Source organism: Oncorhynchus mykiss, chromosome 11 (assembly GCF_057628025.1).
Source record: "Oncorhynchus mykiss isolate SJ-2025 chromosome 11, ASM5762802v1, whole genome shotgun sequence".
NCBI lineage: Eukaryota > Metazoa > Chordata > Actinopteri > Salmoniformes > Salmonidae > Oncorhynchus > Oncorhynchus mykiss.
The window spans coordinates 61,550,145-61,576,465 of NC_143032.1; the positions used below are offsets into that span (position 1 = coordinate 61,550,145).

At 45.6% G+C, this 26,321-nt stretch overlaps 1 protein-coding gene across 2 annotated transcripts in view; it reads right to left on the minus strand.

Annotated features, from left to right (window-relative positions):
- Positions 1 to 26,321, minus strand: part of gas2l1 (growth arrest-specific 2 like 1) — a 47,568-nt gene that overhangs the window by 5,827 nt on the left and 15,420 nt on the right. For both annotated transcript variants that reach the window (XM_090190789.1, XM_021621645.3), the window contains 3 exons: positions 11,604 to 11,711; positions 8,311 to 8,407; positions 1,312 to 1,618 (listed from right to left, as the gene is read on the minus strand). In XM_090190789.1, the coding sequence (XP_090046915.1) occupies positions 1,312 to 1,618; positions 8,311 to 8,407; positions 11,604 to 11,666 (467 nt within the window). In that variant the 5' untranslated portion in view covers positions 11,667 to 11,711. The remainder of the gene's footprint in view (positions 1 to 1,311; positions 1,619 to 8,310; positions 8,408 to 11,603; positions 11,712 to 26,321) is intronic.

A 26,321-nucleotide genomic window follows, 5' to 3' on the forward strand; every position in this document is an offset into this window, starting at 1 on the left:
ATAGAGCATAATCAGTAGAGCTCTGTATCAGTGGCCAAAACAACAACCTGATAGACATGTCTTTCAGAATCATGTGCTCTCTGGCAATATCCTGTAAGAAGAATTAGCTATATCCGCTTTCTTTGCTGACATTCTTTATGTAACCACTTCTATAATGCTCTGAGTAACCAGAACAAACAACCAAGAAAATATTATTGTACACTATATAAACAGGGCAAAATAAATGAGTGACAAGGTTGAAATGTTAATCAAATATTGCCTTTTAAAATAATGACGTAGGCAAACCAATATTGACTTAGGTTGACTGCATTCTGACGGCTTGGCATAACGAAGCACATGGTGTTTTCCTTCACAGGTTAGCCCAACTGTGACCTACTTCCTAGGGGGAGCAGCAGGGCCTAGGGGTGCAACAGTTGTCAGTCAGATTAACTCTTATCTAGTCTGGTGCATTTGGAGGTGCCAACCTTGAAGGGGTTAACCTGTCCCGAGGCCTGTTGCCGTGACGCCGGGCCTGAGCCATCACTCACTCCGGATACTGAGCCACTCATTGGCCGGGAGCCAAAGTAAACGAGCCCACAGCCCTTAATTGTGTTGAACAATGGCAACTCTGACGTATGAGGGAGGTATGTGAGACCAACTTAACTGGACCTTATGTGGAGAGCTGAGGGAATGCATTCTCTTTACTATCCAGAAAATAGTTTTATAGCCAATGAAAACCAGTACTCTGACTGTCATGCCACTTCAGTGAGAGACAGCAGAAAAAAGGAGAGACATGTGTTTCCTCTAGTATAGTCAACATGTAGACTAATTCAATCCATCAGCTCCGGGCCTTGGAGAGAGAACAGAAACATCACCAACAGCAACACTTGGATGTTGAATCCCATCCGAATTCAGACAGTCATTAGTGTAATTAACAGAACCAAAGGAGAGGAAGGAGGAGAGGGGGGAGAGGGGGGAGGGGAAGGGAGAGTGAGGGGGAGGTAAGGAGGACAGGGGAAGAGAGGGAGTGAGGCAACAGCAGCAATCAAGGTGTGTGTCCAGTCTAGCCACCAGGAGGCAGAGTGGAACGGCCGGGTCGGCAGGACAGTGTCAGGGCAAGGTCTCATTGGAATGTCACCTGAGATTAGGAAAGTCTCACTCTGCCTTGTATAATCTGTCACTTCCCAGTTGTGTGCGCTGTGCTGTGCGTGTGTGTTTTTGTGTTTGTGTTTTTGTGTGTGTGTGTGTGTTTGTGGTGAAAAGTGGATCCGTGCTGGTGATGCAGACAAAGACGAAGTGTCATTAGCACAACACACACACACACTCACTCACCTGACAGGGTTGAAGTGGCGGGGTTCTGAGCGTTCCCGCGGTGGTCGTGGTAACAGGGGGGTGCGTCCTGCGTTTGAGTCGAGCTCTGTAGGGAGGGAGGGGTGGTGGGAGCGGCCAGGCCGGGTGGAGGAGGAGGAGGTACATGATGGAGGCTCCAGGCCCTGGGTGCGTCTGTCAGGGGGCTTATATGGGGCAATGCCCTCGTTACGCCAGTGTGGGCCTGGGCTGGTGGAGCGGGAGGAGTGGGCACTGGAGGACTTGCTGTGGGCACCCTGCCCGCTGGCTTTGGCCTGGTGGTACCGGTGAGCTGCAGGGAATAAGCACAGGAAACCACAATATTAGTAGAGGCATGGGTTATATACCATGGAGAACCAGAACAACTGTGCAGTTGACTCTGGCATCAGACAGACAACAGTCAGTGTAGAAATAGAATAGATCCAGAGTTGATCCAAGGATCAACATAGCAGAGCACACATTGCAACAGCCCCTCACAACTGGTGGCAGTCACAGCGCATATGCATGTCCTATGACTGCAAGAGATGAAGCAACTGATGCAATCAGATGAATGATTTAAAGCATGAGCTTGACATTAGTGTAGGGCTGACATTAGTGTAGGGCTGACATTAGTGAAGGGCTGACATTAGTGTAGGGCTGACATTAGTGTAGGGCTGACATTAGTGTAGGGCTGACATTAGTGTAGGGCTGGCCTACAGCTCATAAAAATCTGGAGACCTGTAAAAACCCTTTCATATGAGTTCATGGGTTAGAAATGCAACACCAAGCATTAATTCAGCCCATGTCAGTTGTCCAGACACAAGGCCACTGACATCATTGGTCTGGCAGCAGTGTGGACTCATGGAGAGTGAAGAGCTATTCTACCCACAGCACAGAGTAACACCAGCCCCAGGCCTGGCTATCACACACAAGGTTAAACATTAACCGATAAGAATGGTTATGGCAGCCGTCATGTCATGTTTATGACAGCGTGATGAGGGCTTTATGAGTGAAGTGTAGTGTTGTCTGAAAGGCCATTGACATGATATTGAATGAGGTAGCACTGGCAATGCACTGTAGTAGCACTACGGTAACACTATGATAGCATTATGGTAGGACTATGATAACACTGTGATAGCACTGTGGCTGCATTGTGTAAGCACTGTTGTAGAACTATGGTAAAACTATTATAGCATTATGGTAGCAATATGAGTACACTGTGGTAGCACTGTGATAGCATTGTGGAAGCACTTTTTTTTAATTTCACCTTTATTTAACCAGGTAGGCCAGTTGAGAACAAGTTCTCATTTACAACTGCGACCTGGTCAAGATAAAGCAAAGCAGTGCGACACAAACTACAACACAGAGTTACACATGGAATAAACAAAACATAAAGTCAAAAACAAATTAGGTAAGATAAGGGAGGTAAGGCAATGAATAGACCATAGTGGCGAAATAATTACAATTTAGCAATTAAACACTGGAGTGATAGATGTGCAGAAGATTAATGTGCAAGTAGAGATACTGGGGTGCAAAGGAGTAAAAAAATATATATATACAATAACAGTATGGGGATAAGGTAGTTGGATGGGCTATTTACAGATGGGCTATGTACAGATGGGCTATGTACAGGTGAAGTGATCTGTGAGCTGCTCTGACAGCTGGTGCTTAAAGTTAGTAAAAATATATATGAGTCTCCAGCCTCAGTGATTTTTGCAATTCGTTCCAGTCATTGGCAGCAAAGAACTGGAAGGAAAGGCGGCCAAAGTAGGAATTGGCTTTGGGGGTGACCAGTGAAATATACCTGCTGGAGCACGTGCTATGGGTGGGAGCTGCTATGGTGACCAGAGAGCTGAGATAAGGCGGGGCTTTACCTAGCAAAGACTTATAGATGACATGGAGCCAGTGGGTTAGGCGACGAATATGAAGCAAGGGCCAGCCAACAAGAGCGTACAGGTTGCAGTGGTGGGTAGTATATAGGGCTTTGGTGACAAAACGGATGGCACTGTGATAGACTGCATCCAATTTGCTGAGTAAAGTGTTGGAGGCTATTTTGTAAATGACATCGCCGAAGTCAAGGATCGATAGGATAGTCAGTTTTACGAGGGTATGTTTGGCAGCATGAGTGAAGGATGCTTTGTTGCAAAATAGGAAGCTGATTCTAGACTTAATTTTGGATTGGATATGTTTGTTGTGAGTCTGGAAGGAGAGTTTACAGTCTAACCAGACACCTAGGTATTTGTAGATGTCCACATATTCTAATTCAGAACTGTCCAGAGTAGTAATGCTGAACGGGTGGGTAGGTGCTGGCAGCAATCGGTTGAAGATCATGCAGTTAGTTTTACTTGCATTTAAGAGCAGTTGGAGGTCACGGAAGGAGAGTTGTATGGCATTGAATCTTGTCTGGAGGTTAGTTAACACAGTGTCCAAAGAAGGGCCAGAAGTATACAGCATGGTATCGTCTGCGTAGAGGTGGATCAGAGAATCACCAGCAGTAAGAGTGACATCATTGATGTATGCAGAGAAAAGAGTTGGCCCGAGAATTGAACCCTGTGGCACCCCCATAGAGACTGCCAGAGGTCCGGACAACAGGCCCTCCGATTTGACACACTGAACTCTGTCAGAGAAGTAGTTGGTGAACCAGGCGAGGCAGTCATTTGAGAACCCAAGGCTGTCGAGTCTGACGATAAGAATGTGGTGATTGACAGAGTCGAAAGCCTTGGCCAGGTCGATGAATAAAGCTGCACAGTATTGTCTCTTGTTGATGGCGGTTATGATATCGTTTAGGACCTTGAGCGTAGCTGAGGTGCACCCATGACCAGCTCGGAAACCAGATTGCATAGAGGAGAAGGTACGGTGGGATTCGAAATGGTCGGTGATCTGTTTGTTAACTTGGCTTTCGAAGACCTTCGAAAGACAGGGTAGGATAGATATAGGTCTGTAGCAGTATGGGTCTAGAGTGTCTCCCCCTTTGAAGGGGGATGACCGCAGCAGCTTTCCAATCTTTGGGGATCTCAAACGACACGAAAGAGAGGTTGAACAGGCTAGTAATAGGGGGTTGCAACAATTTCGGCAGATAATTTTAGAATGAGAGGGTCCAGATTTTGCAGCTCTTTCAGAACATCAGCTATCTGGATTTGGGTGAAGGGGAAATGGATGAGGCTGGGGTAAGTTGCTGTGGGGGGTGCAGGGCGGTTGACCAGGTTCGGGGTGGCCAGGTGGAAAGCATGGCCAGCCGTAGAAAAATGCTTATTGAAATTCTCGATTATTGTAGATTTATCGGTGGTGACAGTATTTCCTAGCCTCAGTGCAGTGGGCAGCTGGGATGAGGTGCTCTTATTCTCCATGGACTTTACAGTGTCCCAGAACTTTTGGGAGTTTGTGCTGCAGGATGCAAATTTCTGTTTGAAAAAGCTAGCCTTTGTTTTCCTAGCCGCCTGTGTATATTGGTTCCTAACTTCCCTGAAAAGTTGCATATCGTCAATATCCTTCCAGGATACCCGGGCTAGGTCGATTAGAAAGGCCTGCTCGCTGAAGTGCTTTAGGGAGCGTTTGACAGTGATGAGGGGTGGTCGTTTGACCGCAGACCCATTATGGACGCAAGCAATGAGGCAGTGATCGCTGAGATCCTGGTTGAAGACAGCAGAGGTGTATTTAGAGGGCAGGTTGGTTAGGATGATATCTATGAGGGTGCCTGTGTTTACGGATTTGGGGTTGTACCTGTGGTTGCACTAGTTTGTTTACAAGCTTTGGTTACTCGCTAGCTACCTTTTGAGTTTGGATCCCGTGATGCGGTTGGCATCAGTTGCTGGGACCGCTGCTACTTGGTTCCTGCCGACCAAGGGTCTGGTGAGCTGCTTAGCGTAGCAGCTAGCCTAGCTGCCACTGTTAGCTGCCTATCAAGCTAGCAGGATTTCCTTGAGGGCTTGAAAGCAGCCCGTGACACAGTTAGCCCTTGTGGCTGGGACCGCGGATTGTCCCTGGGTTGTGTCTGTCTAGATCCCTGCTGTTTGTTTCTGTTTCCATCTTCCCTGCGACCTGCCCTGTCTGGAACTGCAAGGAGTAACAGCGTAGCCTACATTGCTACCATGACAAAGACCAAGGCTGGTGGGAGTACCGTTGAAGACAATGGTGTCTCTCTATCACAGGTGAAGGATCATTTAAATGAACAAAAATAGTTCTACAAGCAGCTATTACAACAATACAATTGTCCAAATACTGGTGGAATCAACGAATAACAAAAACAGACAACCTGACCAGAGAGGTCCAGGACCTGAAGAACAGTTTGCAGTTCTCCCAGGGTCAGCTCGATAAGTTTAAACAGGAAAACGGCAAGATGACAGCAAACATAATGTTAACTTTCTCTGCTATGCGGATGACACACAGCTGTACATTTCAATGATACATGGTGAAGCCCCAAAATTGCCCTCACTAGAAGCATGTGTTTCAGACATAAGGAAATGGATGGCTGCAAACTTTCTACTTTTAAACTCTGACAATTAATCTTAATGGTTGTACAGTCGTCTCAAATAAAACTGTGAAGGACCTCGGCGTTACTCTGGACCCTGATCTCTCTTTTGAAGAACATATCAAGACTGTTTCAAGGACAGCTTTTTTCCATCTACGTAACATTGCAAAAATCAGAAACTTTCTGTCCAAAAATGATGCAGAAAAATTAATCCATGCTTTTGTCACTTCTAGATTAGACTACTGCAATGCTCTACTTTCCGGCTACCCGGATAAAGCACTAAATAAACTTCAGTTAGTGCTAAATACGGCTGCTAGAATCCTGACTAGAACCAAAACATTTTATCATATTACTCCAGTGCTAGCCTCCCTACACTGGCTTCCTGTCAAGGCAAGGGCTGATTTCAAGGTTTTACTGCTAACCTACAAAGCATTACATGGGCTTGCTCCTACCTATCTCTCTGATTTGGTCCTGCCGTACATACCTACACGTACACTACGGTCACAAGACGCAGGCCTCCTAATTGTCCCTAGAATTTCTAAGCAAACACCTGGAGGCAGGGCTTTCTCCTATAGAGCTCCATTTTTATGGAATGGTCTGCCTACCCATGTGAGAGACGCAAACTCGGTCGCAAACTCGGTCTCAACCTTAAAGTCTTTACTGAAGACTCAATTCCAAATTGTTTGTACATTCAACTTACAGCACTGACACACACACTTACCCCACCAAACAAGCCACCAGGGGTCTTTTCACAGTCACCAAATCCAGAACAAATTCAAGAATCAGTACAGTATTATATAAAGCCATTATTGTATGGAACTCCCTTCCATCTCATATTGCTCAAATGAACAGCAAACCTGGTTTCAAAAACAACTAATGGGGATCCTAATAATATACCAATACCACTATGGTAGCAATGTGGTAATGTAACGGATGTGAAACGGCTAGCTTAGTTAGCGTGGGCGCTAAATAGCGTTTCAATCAGTGACGTCACTTGCTCTGAGACCTTGAAGTAGTAGTTCCCCTTGCTCTGCAAGAGCCGCGGCTTTTGTGGAGCGATGGGTAACGATGCTTCGAGGGTGACTGTTGATGTGTGCAGAAGGTCCCTGGTTCGCGCCCGGGTATGGGTGAGGGGACGGTCTAAATTTGTACTGTTACATTGATGCTGTTGACCCGGATTACTGGTTGCTGCGGAAAAAAAGAGGAGGAAGGTCAAAAGGGGGGTGAGTGTAACGGATGTGAAACGGCTAGCTTAGTTAGCGTGGGCGCTAAATAGCGTTTCAATCAGTGACGTCACTTGCTCTGAGACCTTGAAGTAGTAGTTCCCCTTGCTCTGCAAGGGCTGCGGCTTTTGTGGAGCGATGGGTAACGATGCTTCGAGGGTGACTGTTGATGTGTGCAGAAGGTCCCTGGTTCGCGCCCGGGTATGGGCGAGGGGACGGTCTAAATTTGTACTGTTACAGTAACACTATGCTAGCACTGTTGTAACACTATGGTAGCACTGTTGTAACACTATGGTAGCACTGTTGTAACACAATGTAACACTATGGTAAGACTGTGGTAGTACTGTGGTAACACTGTGGTAGCACTGTTGTAACACTATGGTAGCACTGTTGTAACACTATGGTAGCACTGTTGTAACACTATGGTAGCACTGTTGTAACACAATGTAACACTATGGTAAGACTGTGGTAGTACTGTGGTAACACTGTGGTAGCACTGTTGTAACACTATGGTAGCACTGTTGTAACACTATGGTAGCACTGTTGTAACACTATGGTAGCACTGTTGTAACACAATGTAACACTATGGTAAGACTGTGGTAGTACTGTGGTAACACTGTGGTAGCACTGTTGTAACACTATGCTAGCACTGTTGTAACACAATGTAACACTGGTGGTACCACTAGACTGTGGTAGTACTGTGGTAACACTGTGGTAGCACTGTTGTAACACTATGGTAGCACTGTTGTAACACTATGGTAGCACTGTTGTAACACTATGCTAGCACTGTTGTAACACTATGCTAGCACTGTTGTAACACAATGTAACACTATGGTAAGACTGTGGTAACACTGTGGTAGCACTGTTGTAACACTATGGTAGCACTGTTGTAACACTATGGTAGCACTGTTGTAACACTATGGTAGCACTGTTGTAACACAATGTAACACTATGGTAAGACTGTGGTAAGACTGTGGTAGTACTGTGGTAACACTGTGGTAACACCATGGTAAGATGATGGTAGCACTGTGGTAAGACTATGTGGTAAGACTGTGGTAGCACTGTGGTAAGACTATGGTAGCACTGTGGTAAGACTGTGGTAACTTTGTGTTAACACTATGGTACCACAGTGTGAGCTGTACAACTCCTGACCTGAGTTGTATCAGATAAGCGGTTCAAATGGATACAATTGTAAAACAATTGTGAACCGTGCAGACTGACCAGAATTAGATACAATACAGTACAATATAATACAATACAACTCAGTGACTATAAAGGGTAAAGGGCTGGTTGTTTTGGTAGAGGTGACCTCACCGAAGGCAGCACAGCGGCAGGGGTCATGCTTGTCCAGATAGTGTTCTAATGTGTCCCATCCCCCACCCACACGCACCATCACATGAGTACGAAGGACCTGAGGAGAGAGAGAGAGAAAGGAGACAAGGTTACAACCCTGACAAACATGGCATCAATTCACAAATTCACTCTCATAATGAAGACTAGCGGGAGACTATATACTTTGAAGCTTAGCACACACGTACAAAACCAAACCCTGCGTACACACACAACCGCTCACGCACACACACTGTTTAAAAAAACTAAAGTGATGTTGAAACCCAGTGACACGGTGCGATACCACACAAACTGCAGATCAAGTCAATAGATATATAAATCCGACAAGTGGAGCAGAATGCTGAGTGCTTGGCCTGGAGTCCCTCCCCCTTCCCCAAAACTGACATAACACTCCCATCAGATGCACCCCTGCCAGTGCCCATGCCTCCGCCTCCTCCCACATGACCCCCCAGCTGCCGCCATTATGAGCACTTTTCATCGCCATGCCAACACACAATTAAAAAGAGAGGGGAGAAGAATAAACACGCACACTGCTATGAAAGACACTCCTTTTCTCTCCCTCTCAGCTGGCGTAACCATGCTTTTAGAGAGGGGGGGGGGGGGTGAATTAGCATGGTAACAACTCATCCTGCCCCTCCAATCCTACAATTTCAGCTAGAAGAGAGGAGAGGGGGTTGAGCGAGAAGAGAGGGGGAAAGGAGAAGAGAGGAGAGGGGGTTGTTCATTGAGGCAAACAGACCCAGAGTATGAACCCCAGACAGAGTCTTTTTCTCTCTGTCGCTCTCTTTCCCCTGCAGGCAGATGCATTCCTCACAGCAGGGAGAGAGAGGCTGTATATTTAGCTTGATGTGAAAGTCCTGTGGATACAGGCAGCCTCACCAGTCTGCCTCCTCTCTGGGTTGTGTAGTCACTGCTGCCAGCCACATGTTTCATTCAGGGGCTGGGCCCGTGTCTCTGTGGCCAGGCCAGGCAGGACCATGAGGGTGCTCTGGGTGAGCTGGATATTGCGGGGAGCCATTCTGCACTAAATCACGTGGCCATGCAAGGCCTCCCACACTGACTCAGGACATCTACCACCTGTCCTTTGCTGCTCTTCAACATGCTCACCACACCGCCAACACAACACACTGCCTGTCTGCAAAACAGCTGTCCTCTGCCTTCCTTCTTCTTTTCTATCTCTAGTCCTTTACTGCTGCCACTCTACTCCTGAAACTTTTGGTCTTGTTCCCAGCAGAGAGGCTATGCGATGGTAAACTGTTGGCCTATTGTCTATTGTCTGGTCCACTAGTGGAGTCCCACTATGACTGACCCAGCCTCTGTGCTGTGAGTACCATGATAAGGATTAGTTGATTCCCTGGAACCAGTGATGCTCCAGCCCTCTGCCTCAGCAGCCACTCCATCAGTGATGGGGTATCCCACACTCCACAACTCCATAGAGCCAACCCCTGTTTCTATGTCAACGACGAACAGAGACTCCTTGTAATCACGATGGGGGTGGAGTAAACCAATTCCCTCCCAAATCAGGCTTGAAGTTTTAAGCTCATGGCCAGCTGACACTGTACTACAACCCCAAGCACCCTTCCCTTGAACATGGGCGACCTCCCAGAGTCCCCCCTAGTCACTCTCCTCCATTTATTTATCCCCCTTTTTCCCCTCACTTCCTCCTTCTCTCCTACACCTCATCCTCTAGCCTGCACTCTTAGTCAGGCTTTGGCAGCTGAATGAGGCCTGTTGGCTTTGATGGTGGCAGCCAGCAGGCTAGCTTCCTCCCTGAAGATAAATATGGAAGCGTGTTGGCTGGGCTGCACTAGTGGCTGCTGGGGGATATGTATAATCACTGTCCTCCTCAGTGAGTGGAGGAGAATGCAGAGACAGTGTGGGGGGGGGGGTAATCTGCCAGAGAAATGGCTCCTACATACAATCTCCAGACAGGCTTTACACTAAGATGTGACATGCTTCGAACACACTGCAACTACTACACTTGAGTTTAACACTTTACCTGCTTCAAAAGCCACTACACTTTAGTTTTAACACTTTATTTGCTTCCAACAAAGCCACGGCACTAAAGTTAATAATTCTACGTTATCTGCTTCCAAAACAGCCACTACACTATAACATACTACACAAGTAAGACCCTACTAAAACTGGCACTCCACTACATACAGTCAAACACACAGTCAGTCATCCAATCTTTAATAAACTTTTAACAGAAACATCTCACTGAAGTGTAAAAGCATACCACAGATCCGAACATACACACTGTGCTTTTAACGGACCTACATGACTAGCCATTTTAAACTCTGGGAAAGTTTGAGCTGCTCAAAAGAAGAGTGGAAATATTGAGGCAGACATCCTGGAAATGGATACGATTTGGACTGGCATCCGTTGAGTCCATTAATTGGGCGGAGGTACATGGGAAGTAAGAAACAGAATCGATCTATCTGGCACGGAGCCTTCCTGCAGGCAGAGGCCCGGAGGGCAAGATAAAGTTTCAGTGGCGACACCAGGCAGAGCCCAGACTGAGGCACACAGCCTAGCAGAAGCAAGCAGCAGAGCAGGACAGATAAGGGCCCATACAGGAAATGACCCAAAACTCTATTTGTGTCACGCTGGGCCAGCGTGTATGGGAGTTGGGAGGTCTGGGCCAGCCAGTAGGGAGGTACCAAGAGGCAGTGCAGTGGACTTGGAATAGGTCAGATCAGTTCAAATTATAAACAATATGCAGCCTGGACTGGGGAGAGTGAGATCACTGTACATACTGTAGTTCAGGGGACATTTATTATATCTACAGAATAGTTGGTTTGTTTGACCCTGTTCTGGTTTTCCTTGCAGCAACAAATTTAGCTAAATATACACACTGCATGCCTCCATTGTAACACTGTGTAAGCAGTCATCACAACAGCAGCATATGAACATTTGACAATCTAATTTCTCCTGGGCATAATATTTGCATTTATCCAAAATATTAACTGTAGCCTACTATTAAACTGCAATGCAATCTAAGTGATATTAGAGTAATCCAAAGTCACGTCCATGAGCTGTGAAAAAGACAAAAGAACCTATCTATGGACTCCTGGACTGTGTAAAGGTGCAATGGTTAACCTGTTTGGTTAACCTGGTTACTAATGCATCCACAGGTTTAAGACATACTCACACATGCATGCACGCAGACACACACACTACACTCAAGGCTGATTGTTGACTATTCTTATGGTCTGGTTTAGTGGATGGGGTTGATGTTGATGGTCGGTTCATACCCGTATGAAGATCAGAGCGCTGGAGTCTCCCACTTTGTATTTCCCTTCAGACACCTTGGTCATGGGGAACTGGGCAGGGCAGGAGCAGCGGCCCAGGATCTCCCGCACCTACAGAGACATAACAGAACCCTGGTTACCACCCACAGCCTACGAAACATGACAGTCGACATTCACAAATCTACAGAAAGGCATAAACTGTTCATTCTCTGTTCAACCTACCGTCTTCTTCATTTCATTTCAACTCTTCCTATGACATCATGCTTACTCATATCCATGACAAAATCCCCTCTGGTCCTGAGTTCTCTGTGTGTGTATGTGTGTGTGTGTGTGTGTGTGTGTGTGTGTGTGTGTATGTGTGTGTGTGTGTGTGTGTGTGTCAACAGCACAGTGATTATATTACATTAGGGTGAGACATGGCTAGCCCTAGCTGACTGTGTGTGTCTTAGCTTCAAGCAGAGCAGAGGTCCCTCTGAGTACCTGTGTAATGGAGGGCCCATCTCTCCCTGCCTCACCAAATATTGCCTCATCTGCCTGGAACGCTTAGTCCAGCTCATTGCTGCAGTGCAAAAAGTCATAAAAGGCACACAAATAAACATCACAGCACGCACACGCACAAACACACACACACTGCTGTGAAGACCTCCGGACTGCAGCAATAAGGTGAGGCCCTAACTAAAGCCAGAGGGATGACGTTCATCTGAGTCTGTGGTTCCAGATGCGTTTTGGGTTGAGAGAGAGACACTCTCCGGTCCTGTACTGTGCAGTTGGGGGTGCATATTTAGCACATTGGAGTCAGACAGAACTCTAGGGTGGGGCGAGAGAGGCCTGTGTTGTGTGGGCTCTCTCTCTCTCGCCTGGGATTGGCCAGCTTTGATGATATTCTTGGCAGCTCTCTCAGACAAAGGCGTGTGCCCACTTGTCGACCAAGAGAAAGAGAGAAACAACATCACAGAGGACAAAAATAGGCGAGCTGAGCAAGGACAAAGAAACAGGGACTCCTGTACTCCATATGTACTGTATATACAGCAGCAAATCAATTAAATCAAATGTTTTTCATCACATGCTTCATAAACAACAGGTGTAGACTACTTACGGGCACAACAATGCAGAGAAAGCACATGTACAGTACAAACACAAACACAGTGAAACAAGGGAAAGGCTCTCAGTAGTCCCCCAAGGAATGAATCACATTAAGAACATAAATCAGATGAAGAGAGATTGAATTAGATCAAAATAGATGAAATGTGAGACTGTCAGGTATCGATTGAAGACAGTTACCATCCATGTACAGTATATATTTAGCTGGAGGTTGTATAAATGTTGCAGGCAATGTTCCCGCTAAACAGTGTTCCCTCTAAACTGTGTGCATGCTTGGGTGTGCAGTAGCCCAGAGACTGCTGCGCAGCTCCCCAGGATTGCCACACAGAGTGCAGAAGAAATATCAGCCCATGGAAAGAAGCAAGAGATTGAACTTCACTCAACTTTCTAGAGTTTTCCCTGTTAGTTAACACTATCAACTTTCTAGAGTTTTCCCTGTTAGTTAACACTATCAACGTTTCCCTTTACTGTGGCAATTGTGATCGAATCAACTCAATATTAGCCACTTTCAATGCAACATACCGAAACAAAAAAAACTACGGAAGAGATTTTGTTGTAGGCAGAACGTATGATATCTCTCCTGCTCCAGCCCTATGGTCATAGCTAGGCTCACCCAAAATCATTTTGTGGGTGCTGTACAGCTCCCACCAGACTGTTGTAGCTCTCTACCTTTACTGTGTATTGTGGTAGCTGTTCTTTACAGTCTCCGGTTACTATTATATTAGTTCATTTGATGAATCCGTAATTAGCATAAGAAATATTTTATATTTATTTGTTTTATACATTTTCTTCACATTCTGAGCTGAGACAACAGCGCATCACCATGATGCTGGGCATGCATGGCTTCTCCTCTTGTGAAGCTGAACTACAAGTCATGGTCATGACCTGTGCCCCCACTGCCTAGGTGTTGGCCACCTGCGTGAGGCCCTTTCTGACCCCTGCATTAACTGCGCCATCCTGCCTGTGAAGGTGAGGGAAGCGCGGCTAGCCAGAGTTGAGGGCCTGGTTTTCAAATATAATTTACCAGTGTCAGACGTTGTTGCCAGGACCCACCCAGGTCCACTGAAAGAGGGAAAACCCACAAAGCTGATGGCGCCACCCTGGTAAAAACATAAGAGCTTCACTCGTGAAGGTCGATTCCTTATCCTCTGAGATAGAGCAGCTAAAAACACTTTTGTGTTCCTTCAAGCCCTGAGTCGGGGCTCTCTAGCACTTCCTTCATACATGGGGGACGCAACAGAGGACTCAGATAGCCGTGATGATGACCTGCTACTCACTCAGGCAGCCAACTGGCACTTTAGTGACCAGGATGATGACACACCCAACATGAAGGAGGTGCCAACCAGTGTTGTGGACCCATTCAGTCTGAACACTGAAGATGGGTCAGAGGAGTAATTCCGTGGCTCTGATCACACAGAGTCAGAAGAAAGCTCTGCCTCACTACGTGCTTTCCTACGTGCGGCCTTTGCTAGGCTAGAGCTTGATGACCCTCAAGCCACAGCCCCTGCAGCTAACCCGTTCTTTAAGAAGGCCCCAGCAGCTAACCCGTTCTTTAAGAAGGCCCCAGCAGCTAACCCGTTCTTTAAGAAGGCCCCTGCAGCTAACCCGTTCTTTAAGAAGGCCCCAGCAGCTAACCCGTTCTTTAAGAAGGCCCCAGCAGCTAACCTGTTCTTTAAGAAGGCCCCTGCAGCTAACCCGTTCTTTAAGAAGGCCCCTGCACCTAACCCGTTCTTTAAGAAGACCCCGGCAGCTAACCCGTTCTTTAAGAAGGCCCCAGCAGCTAACCCGTTCTTTAAGAAGGCCCCAGCAGCTAACCCGTTCTTTAAGAAGGCCCCAGCAGCTAACCCGTTCTTTAAGAAGGCCCCAGCAGCTAACCCGTTCTTTAAGAAGGCCCCAGCAGCTAACCCATTCTTTAAGAAGGCCCCTGCAGCTAACCCGTTCTTTAAGAAGTCCCCTGCAGCTAACCCGTTCTTTAAGAAGGCCCCAGCAGCTAACCCGTTCTTTAAGGCGGCCCCTGCTGCTAACCCGTTCTTTAAGGTGGCCCCGGCAGCTAGCCCGTTTTTTAAGGTGGCCCCTGCAGCTAACCCGTTCTTTAAGAAGGCCCCTGCACCTAACCCATTCTTTAAGAAGGCCCCTGCACCTAACCCGTTCTTTAAGAAGGCCCCTGCACCTAACCCGTTCTTTAAGAAGGCCCCGGCAGCTACACTGTTCATTGTACCGGCTTTTCTTACAGAGCTTCAGAGATGCTGGGCCGACCCGCAGGCTCTAGCCCACCATGGCAAGGACAATGGGACGATATCTGCCATGCGCGAAGCAAAACAATACGGGCTGAACAATATGCCTAAGGTAGATGAATTCATAGCAGAGCCGATGCTCTCCCCAGATGAATCCCTGAAGGATGATGCCCGCTGCCCCAGACCTCAGATGTGCTACTGTCATGGGCCTACGACACAGCAGCCGGCATAGGGAACTCTCTCTCAGTGCTCATGCTAGCACAGAACAGGATGCTCCAGCCGGACCACTCAGACCTGGACTTCTGCAACCTGACTGACTCATTACCAGAGAGCTAGGCAGACTGATGTCCACCCTTGTTGTGACTCGTCGAAAGGTCTGGCTCGCCAAACCCCAATGTCTGATGACTCCAGACGGACGCTGAGAAAGCTCCCAGTGGTCCCTGGGCTGCTCTTCGCCCACCTGGCTGAGCGGGCTCATCAAACGTAGAAAACAGCTGAGTCAGGCTACACCGCTGTGGAACCCAAAGCCCAGAAACCAGGCATCAAAGAGTCGTGGAAGAGGGAGGCCTAACACGCGTGAACCTCGCCGCTCTCACTCGGCCCTGCCCTACACACGCCCTTGGTCCTACCACCAGCCTAACACAGGTGCTCGCCAGCCCCAGACGGCAATGCAGCCACCCCCCAAATACCCAAAAGGCCGGGGCCGTGGTCATGGTCATGGTCAGTCCCCCCCCCCCCCCCCCCCTCTCCCATTGGCCAGTTTACCCAGCAGCACCTGACCTACTGGGAATCCAACTCCTCAGACCCATGGGTGGTGATGACCCGCTCACAATGGTACAGACTGCAGTTCCGATGTCGGGCACAATCACGAGTAAAAGCATCAGAACAGCAAGATGGCTTTTACTCAACCTATTTCCTGGTTCAGAAGAAAGACGGATGCTTTTGTCCAGTTCTGGATTTAAAATGGTTCAATGTTCTCTTAAAAGTTCGCCCCTTTCACTTGTTGCAGACGGTTGACGTTCTCCAGACAGTAACCGCAGGGGAATGGTTCATGTACAGGATGCTTTCTTTCAGGAGTTTTCTACGGTTCGCCTTCCAGGGCCAGGCATACCAGTTTGCGGTATCTCACTGGATCCTTGCGTCTTCACAAGATGCGTCAGCGCAGCCCTGAGCTCCTTCCACCTACAGGGGATCAAGATCCTTCCTTACCTCGGTGACTGGCTCATCTGCACCCCCTCTTGCGAGTGTGCGGCCGAGAGCACAGTGCTGACACTGACCCATGTCACCGCAGTGGGTCTTCCCGTGAACAATGAAAAGAGCAACTACAAACCAACCAAAAAGTCACCTTTATTGGCATGGCTCTGAACTCCCGCACTATGAGGGCACATATAACACCTCTGCACGTTGACAGTATTCTTCTTCTGCAAAAATTCCAGTTGAATGAATTGGTGAAGGTACGAATGTTCCAACAACTGATGGGCGGCTCGCGGCGGCCTACACGGTGATACCATTAGGTCTGCAGTCTTTAAGGCCATTCCAAGTGTGGTTCAACGACCTCCGCTTGGACCCCAAGCAGGACAGAAACACCAAAATACAGGTGACAAGGGTGTGCTACTCTCCTCTGCGGCCGTGGAGGAAGACGGACGCCTTAGCCCACACATGGTCAGAGGGCTTACTGTATGCTTTCCCTCCGACCCCCCTGATCTTAGCAACGCTGCAAAGGGTCTCTCAGGCTCAGCACAAGCTGCTGCTTGTAGCCCCCAGATGGCCAGCGAGACCCTGGTTTCCAACCCTCCTCAGTCTTCTGGAGGGAGAGCCATGGCAGCTCCCTAACAGACAGGATCTGCTCTCACAGTTGTACGGTAGGATATGGCATCCCAGCCCAGACTAACTACAGCTATAGGTGTGGCCTCAGAAGGAGCGATCCTGCTATTATTGAGACGTTACAGAACGCCAGAGCCCCATCAACCAGGATAATGAATGCTGGTCGCTGGAAGCTGTTTACCGAATGGTGCTCTACCAGGGCAGAGGAACCGGTGTCCTGCTTTGTACCTGTTATACTGAGCATCCTTCAGAAACTATTGGACTCTGGTCGCTCTGCCTCTACCTTGAAGGTGTATGCCTCAGCCATATTGGCTAACCATTTATGCATCGTTGGAAAATCGTCAGGGGCCCACTACCTCATCTGCCAATTCTTACAAGGTGTCCGCCGGCTGCATTCCCCTAGGGCCGTCTGCGCGGCATCCTGCCACTAGTATTGGAGGCTTTGACAAAATCTCCTTTCGAGCATACAGAGGAGCCAGACATAAAATGGTTCTCTCTGAAAACGGCTTTCCTCTTAGCTACAAAACGTGTGAGTGAGCTCCACGTGCTCTCTATGAGCCCTGTCTGACTACAATTGAAGGCAGACAACCTAGACGAGACTTTATGGCCCAATCCAGCCTTTTTGCCTAAGATTTCATCACACCTTCACATCAATCAAGCCATCGAACTGGCGGCCTACTGTCCCCCTCCTTTCCAGAATACGGAGAAAGAGCGAGAAAATCTCCTGTGCCCAGTCCATGCCCTCAAACGCTATATGCAAAACTCGGAAGTTGGCACAGAAACAGCTGGTCTTCGGTGGGAAGTCAAAAGGCCTTGCATTGTCCAAGCAGAGGCTTTCACACTAGGTTGTGGATGTCATCACTCAGACCTACAAGGGTGTATGGCTCCCTGTCCCAGAAGGTGTGATATGTCACTCCACCAGAAGTGTTGCCACATCCTGGGCTACGCTGAGTGACGTCCCCCTGAACGAGATATGCGCAGCTGCTACCTGGTCATGGACCCGCACGTTCTCAAGATTTTACAAGTTCAACGTCGCATCCTGACACACCATGGGCTCTGCCATTTTTCCAGTGGCACTGTTGCATTAGTCAGAGGTTAGTAGTGCTATTCCTCGTGACCTTGTTGGTATGAGTCATCCATACTTTCAACCGTACTGACGGTCTGAAAGGTATGAAGTAGAATGGAAGTTACGACTGTAACTATGGTTCTACGAATACCTGGATGAGCGCCAGTACTTTCCTGTCACTCAGAGTTTTCTGGGCGATAAGATTCTCAGAGACAGTGGGTGGTCTAACGTACGATTTAATATGAACCGCAGGGGCACGTTCTCACACTCTGTCACATCACTGGCATGACTTTGTTGCTGTTATTACTCGACCTGCGCGGGGGCACAGGTATTCGGAACTTCAGACGCACTTGTTTTCAGATCAAAGCAACAGCTGCATGTAGCCACGTCTGCACATTTTGTTCATATCTTTTGCTAGTTAGTGAGTTATTAGCCTAGTTATAGATCATTTGTAGTTGGCAGTTGATTCCTACAAGAGCACAAAATGTTTACATTTCTAAATACCTTTGAAAAGCTAGTCTGTTAAAGAGCTTTTTTTGTCTTAAAAAGGGGCAGTGATGTATTTTGAGACAGGCTTGAATAAGTTAACTAGCCAATAGGCAGAGGGTAGCATCATTTGTCTGATTCTTTGTAATAATGGTATAGGAATAATAATGCATTTTATTTTGTAAAGTCGTGTCTTGCATCAAACAAGACAAGGACATGTTCAGTCACTTTCAGTCTTGTGGATAAAGTGGATAAACAGTTATGTCAAGCCCTGCATGTTTTTTTCAAATGTCTCATGGAATGTAGGCCTACATTGAACACCACACATTAGTTGCTTCTGTAGGCTGAATGATAGAACAGCTATTTCCATGTTAAAATATTATGGGATGCATTTTCTCCATTGTTTTTGATGGTAGGCCACCCTGGCAGGCCTACATTATGATCAAATAGCCACAGTAGCCTACTTGGCCACTGTTAAAACTGTAACTGTTGACAGTAAACGCATGCTGGAAGTTACACAGAATTTTCACAATGTTCAAATTTGCGTTCAGCAGACCTGAAATTTGCTCTGTGCCAAAAAACATTAGAGGGAATATTGGTTGCAGGTTATAACTGGCCACCGGTGGGGCTGTGCTCAGTGCTGAAAGTGGTGAATGGCTCATTTTCCAGATTATGGTTTATTCAGGAGATTAGGGAGATTTTTTTTCTTCCTAAAAAAGATATCTTTATTCCCCATACTAATTAAAGTGATGGTGGAATCAGTGCTAAGTCTACACATCTCACCTGCCTCCAAAGGAATACATGCTAAATCATTATCATTAGTCTACCACAGTCTTCCCGCTCTCTCTACTGTTGTCTCTTTCCTGTTTTCGTTCTCCCACTCTCCTTCTCCATTTGCCAGTCTATCAGTCCCTCTTCATCTCATTCTATCATTCGTCCTTAGTCTTTTCCCGGGTCTCTTTCTTTCTCAAAGTCATTTTTCACTACGTAGACAAGCCCTCTTTGGAAAACCCCCATCCAGTGAGTTAATAGAAACATCAACCTGGTTACAGACACACACAGCCTTACAGTTTGTTTTCTTTTTTCTTTATTTTGTACAGCCTTAGTACAGCCTTTCAACTGTCTCTCCTTGCTGCCCCAGACAACACCTCCCATAACCCCTTTGGGCTTGTCTGCCTCCAGAGAAGGAGAAGAGGTTAGTGAGTTGAGAGTTGTAAATATACAGAGAACATAACAACCTTGTTACAAAAAGATCATTCAAAGACACATGGTCTAAGACATTCCTCACTGTACTTGTTAACCCAATCAATGACACCATTGAGCTTTTTTGGTTAAATATTAGTTAACATAATTTAATATACATTTCTGTGACAGCTGTGTTTTAGCAAAATCAAAAACAAACCTTGTACAACACAACAAGCTCAAAGATTCACTAAAACACACACACTGTGCACACACATATGTGTGGGGCCACAAGGTCACACAGGAAGCATGTGGAAATGGAACTGGAGTGATGTGTGAGAGCTAGTGGATGAATTATGGAGATGAATTATGGAAAGAGAGAGAGAGAAAAAGGGAGAAAACCAATGCCCTACATCTGCAGCAAGAATCAGACAGCCCCACAGAACACCCCTATACTTTGAAGGAATTCTGTAATCATCTCAAGCTGGAGAATGTTCATGTATCTGGAGGAATGTTACGTAAACACCATCTGCTTTGTTCAGTCATGAACAACTAGAGAAAGTGTTGTGAAATGAATTAGTGTTCCCTGGTTTGCCTTCGAACAGGGAGTATTTGCAGGATATATTTCCCTCCTTTGATAATTGAGTCCACACACCATATCTGTGGTTTCTGATACTCCACCTCCAACAGAGATTGAGGTAATCGACTCTTTATTGCCTTCCTTCCTGTCCTACATAGGGACGGAGGAAAGCACAAGGTAGGCCATGGAGGAGATAAGGTGAGGGGTGAGGCTCGTCCAACCCCCGGAGACACACCATAGACATATGTAATTGGGAAACAGAGGAAATGGGAGTGGGGGTGAGAGAGTGATTTGTGTATGTCAAAGTTCACTCTTCAGGTAATATTTTCAACAGTTTGGAATGTAGCAGTTATTGGCATGTGAAAGGAAATTTGACAGTTAATGACTGTCTAGCTGAGTTTTAAAAGAGTAATTGATTGTTCCTTTAGCCACAAAGCTTTGCAGTAGTTTGGTACATTGTGATTGACCACAGACGTGCTAATCTGATTTTGCTTGTTTTTATGTTCAATAAAGGGATGACTGTGATGACTGTGTCCCAGCCTCAACAACAATCCAACTGAGTGATGTAACACCTTACACCAAAGGGGATTTTACGTTTCAGGCATTTTCAGGGTTTGATTTCTGGCCCAGAAAGATAAAATCCTTGTGGAAATGGGAGAGAGTGAATAGATTATCTACCATAATGAGCAGCTCTCTAATAAATGACATAAAAAAGAAGAACAGGAGGGACATTGAGTTAATCTGCTTCCTGCTGGGGGTCTCTAGAAATGACTGGACGCGTCCCAACCCAAACCATACAATCAGATGAGTAATGGAATCTTCTTCGAGTTGAATCTAGGCCACAGGGGGTTCTTGGCAGGGAGGAGCATATTTGGAATTTCAGGGAGGATTACTCTTTTAGCCTCTCACGTAACTCTGGACTAAAAACACTGGACACAGAAACCATATCTTCTTATGCAATCCCCTTTTCTCAAAAGACAAACAGTTTTGGGTACAATCAAGGTACATTTAATTGGCCTTCTCAGCCAGCCATTTTTCTCCAATTGAGCCTAATTTATGCTGGACAGGTTAAGAAAAAATGTGTTCATCTAAATAGAAAGGAATAACCAAATGTTTGTGTTTACGGTGACGAAAGTGTGCTGTTGAACCAATACCCCGAGGAAAGCAGCATTGTTGGAGTGATCATGTACACCAAAAGGCTTCTACCCTCAAGCCATAAGACTGCTGAACAATTCATAAAATCGCCACTGGACAATTGACATTGATCCCCCCCTCCCGTTTGTAAACTGCTGTTACTCGCTGTTTGTTTGTTACCTATGCATACTCACTTTGCCCCCACCTACATGTGCAGATTACCTCAACTAGCCTTTACCCCTGCACACTGACTCGGTACCGGTACCCCCTGTATATAGCCTCGATATTGTTATTCTAATTGTGTTACTTTTTATTTTAGTCTAATTGGTAAATATTTTCTTCTTCTTGAACTGCACTTTTGGTTAAGGGCTTTTAAGTAAGCATTTCACGGTAAAGTACTTGTTGTACTCTGCGCATGTGACAAATAAAGTTTGATTTAATGTGGGTACTTGTAAGAACACTATTCCCTACTGTATGCTACACCAACAGACTAGACCAGCTGAGGATGGTGAGAACAGGGACTAAAAATGTCAACTAAAACCAAGAACATTTAGTTTGGGACTATGGAAAGAATGGCGACGCTGTTACTTAGAAATGAAGTGTACAATTATAATTGGTTCTTGGTTGATGCTGCAACCTCTATAAAAGTGATCAATCACAACAATAAACAGCTCTGTATTTTAATAAGGTGAATTGTATTAGTAACGTTGCTTAAAGGGGACGGCCTACCTAGAATTTAAAGATAGGTTTCCCAAAAAAAACTACATGCCAGCCCTTCTGCTTAGAGCTGTGTGACAAAATAAAAAACAAGTGTCTGGGGGAGGGGTTGAAACCAGCCGTGATGACAACACTGCACTGCCTCCATCTTAACACATCACATTGCCATGCAGAGGACACAGTGACAGACCTAGTATTACTGTATGTAACTGGACTCTTTACAATTCAAACAGAAAAATGTTTATTCCTTGTGCAGAAATAGGAATGTGTATCTGACTTTAGGAGAAACTAACAATTTCAGAAACAGGGTTGGAGTAATTTCCAGTTCAAAATCAAATAAAGGAGGGATGCTTGAACTGGTTAGTTGTTCTGATCACCATTGAGGAGCCAGACCACTCTAATCTCAGTCCATAGCTTACTATGGAACAGTGCTTTACTATTTTATCATCAGACTAGACTGCTGTCTGTTGTCAGCCAATGTTATACGAGTGACTGGCAATAGACAGTGATTCGTGATTCTGCCAGTCTACACCTGAGACTCCAGGCAAGGCTCAGCTGGGGGAGGTGCATCAAAACAAGACTACTCACCCAAACAAAAACACACATGAATGTTAAGCACATGCACAAGTACACAGTCTCAACTGTCAATGTAGCTAGACACTACAATATTGACATATAACCAACACCAATCTGTGAAGTCAGCCCTTTGGTCTGTGTCCTGTCACATGATGGAGAGCAGAAGAGACAGAGGTCTGTTCTGTATCAGAGTCAGCTGAACTAATAAATCACCATAAAATGATAAAACACTTCGGGCCCAGTCAGTCTGCACACTGATCTCATGTAGAATATTATCCCAAGAAGTGTGTGTGTGTGTGACGCTGCAAACAGAAACAGAGACATGCTCTCCCAGCAAAGCCCATGAGCCTGACACACTGCAAGCCATGATGACCTACTTTTCCTCTCTTTCTCACCCTCCCTCTATCTTTCCCTGTGTGTAAAATTCATTAGTCGGGTGTAGCAGAGTGTACAGTAAAGACACTCCAGGCATACTATCTGTTGTTGTGTTTCTCCTTGTTTTCTGAATGCATGAACTGTACCATAAGTGGTCATACAGCAGCCCCCTCCCCCCCAGTGCCTGCTCCTCTTCCTGTGTCTACTCCCAGACCATCAGGGCCCATCAGACCATCTCAGTGTGAGATGACCGCCATAGATTACAGCGTTGGCATCACTGGCAGTCTCTTCCCTTCTCCTCTCTCCTGCCACCAACAAATCATACTTTCTTTGTTGCCTTATCGTCTCCAAGGGAAGAAGTTGGGGGATGGGGGCTGTGGGGGGTAGTTGTACGTTTATGAAATAAACCAGAGGCCGAGTATTTAAGCCTGAGGGTGAGGAGTAGACACAAACAATTTTGCGGAAACAACGAGAGAGAGAGAGAGAGAGAGAGAGAGAGAGAGAGAGAGAGAGAGAGAGAGAGATGGAGGGAGAAAGAATCAAAAAGGCATCCTTTTTGAACGCAGGCAGAGCTCCCAGCGTCAGCCATTATTGTCCTTGAGTGCATGCTGGCCAGCAAAATGTATGTGTCGGTATGTGTGTGTAAAACCTGAATGTAGTAAGTGAATGTGCACCCCTAAGGTGTAAGGGCACTAAACTACTTCCATATATACTCTCATATTTTTCTTTACTGGTACTGGGCTACCTTCAGATGAGTCTTGTGGTTGTCCGAGAACAAAAAAAATGACATGTAGCCGACTATCGATGGTGGCTCATATTAGTGTGTACCCCAAACTGTTTGGATGCTGCAGACAGAAGTTGGCAGATCGGCTGTACCGACTTCAGTCTCATGATGCTTATGGGGGTCGAAGAGCAAAACACCATCATGTTGGTGATGTTTCCATAGAGGAGGTCATATTAGTTTGTAAGCTAAACCGTTGGGAAGCTACCAACGTTTTCATGAGAAGACCAATTTTCAGGATGTCTCATGGTCTGACAAACATCGATGTAGCTCTGCCACCTTCCACCGCAGATGCGGAAGGCTGACATCAGCGCATGTGGTGGATTGAGATGCAGCCCATGCAAAAAAAACATATTTTTATATTCAGATTTTGACAGTCATGTTTTTATTATGCTAATTTGATTTAAGCAGAGACAGTTTTAATGGCTGTGTAAGTACATCAGTGGCCAAGTATGTTATGTATGTGTTATTGTATATGAGCCTGTATTAGAGTTCTATGTAGGCCACTAACTCCAGGGCCTGAGTGCTTTCCAAGCCCACAGCTGAGAGAACAACACACTGCAGGTAGGCCTGTGACAGTAATTGAATAACTGTGTCACTGACAGTTCTGAAAATAAAATAACTGTCAAAACCGTTTAAAATAGGCCTACATTCATTTTAGGATTTTTATTTAATTAACTTTCTTTTCATGTAGATTAAATGTACCTATTAGTGGGAGTGTTTACTAAATGATTATAAGACATTTTTAAGCTAACTTAAACTGTTGAGGTTAAACGTTCTACATCTCTTCTTCAAAGTGGCGGCCGCGTAGCCTAGTGGTTAGAGCATTGGACCGAAAGGTTGCAAGATCGAATCTCCGAGCTGACAAGGTACAAATCTGCCGTTCTGCCCCTGAACAAGGCAGTTAACCCACTGTTCCTAGGCCATCATTGAAAATAAGAATTTGTTCTTAACTGACTTGCCTTGTTAAATAAAGGTAAAATATTTTTTTTAAGTGTTCTTTGATGCAGGAGCAGCTAATCTGCTAGATATACAGGGGTGTAGAGCACTATAGGCTATGGCACTTCAGCAAAAAAATGAATGAGTGAACTACCTATCCCGGATCCGGGAGAATTGTCATCAACTACACTAATTAGCATAGCGCAACGGTCAAAAAATATTACTAGAAAATATTCATATTCATGAAATCACAAGTGAAATATAGTGAAACACAGCTTAGCCTTTTGTTAATCACCCTGTCATCTCAGATTTTGAAATTATGCTTTACAGCCTAAGCAAGACAAGCGTTTGTGTAAGTTTATCAATAGCCTAGCATAGCATTATATCCAGCTAGCAGTAGGAAGCTTGGTCACGAAAATCAGAAAAGCAATCAAATTATTTGTTTACCTTTGATGAGCTTCGGTTGTTTTCACTCACGAGACTCCCAGTTAGACAGCAAATGTTCCTTTTGTTCCATAAAGATTATTTTTATACCCAAAATACCTCCATTTGTTGGTCACCTTATGTTGAGAAATCCACCGGAAATAGCGGTCACGACAAATCCAAATTATATCCATAATATCGACAGAAACATGGCAAACGTTTTTTATAATCAATCCTCAAGGTGTTTTTCAAATATCTATTTGATAATATATCAACCAGGACAATTGGCTTTTCAGTAGGAGCGAGAGGAAAAATGACTACCTCTGTCTTTTACGCAAGAATCACTCTGAGAGCCCTTAGCTGGCCACTTACGCAATGTAGTCGTTTACGCTCATTCTTCAACATAAAGGCATGAAACTACATCAAAATGCTGTAGACACCTTAGGGAATACGTAGAAAAAGGAATCTGGTTGATATCCCTTTCATTGGCCAATAGGGGTGCAAAGGAACACAACGGTTTCAAAACATGAGTCACTTCCTGATTGGATTTTTCTTAGGCTTTCGCCTGCAATATCAGTTATGTTATACTCACAGACAATATTTTGACAGTTTTGGAAACTGTGTTTTCTATCCTAAGCTGTCAATTATATGCATATTCTAGCATCTGGTCCTGAGAAATAGGCGGTTTACTTTGGGAACGTTATTTTTCCAAAAATAAAAATTGTGCCCCTAGTTTCAAGAGGTGAACTTTCATTTATACAAATGTACATTTTCATTGTTTGCTAGTAAATAAATAAATAGGTATTTTAAAAAAGTTTGGACTATTCATTAATTATTCAACAGCAGTCGACAAGGTTGTTATGGCTCTGAGGCTAATGTTGTGTCAAATGGACAATGCCCCAATCCTCTCCAACCTGGCATGGTATAACTTGATACAGAATCTTTTCTTAATTTATAGACTAATCAACACTGATCAGGACCTGTCCTGGTCGATATGCCACCCTAGGCAAGACAGCAAAAAAAATGCCATCCTCCTATCCCTGCAAAGTAGAATGAATAGCCTACACTATACTGTCAGCCCACAATGCAATTTTATGAATGCCCATGTGGTAGCCTACCTTTTGAATAACAGGCTATTTACCGTGAATACCTTCCATTTGGTTACATTCATTTCTGTTAATGCATGTATTAAAGTGGATATAGCCTCTACCATCCGTTCAATTGGCGAATGTGCAATCACTGGAGAATTAACTGGATGAGCTCTGTTCGAGACTATCCAATCAACGTGATCTGAAAAACTGTA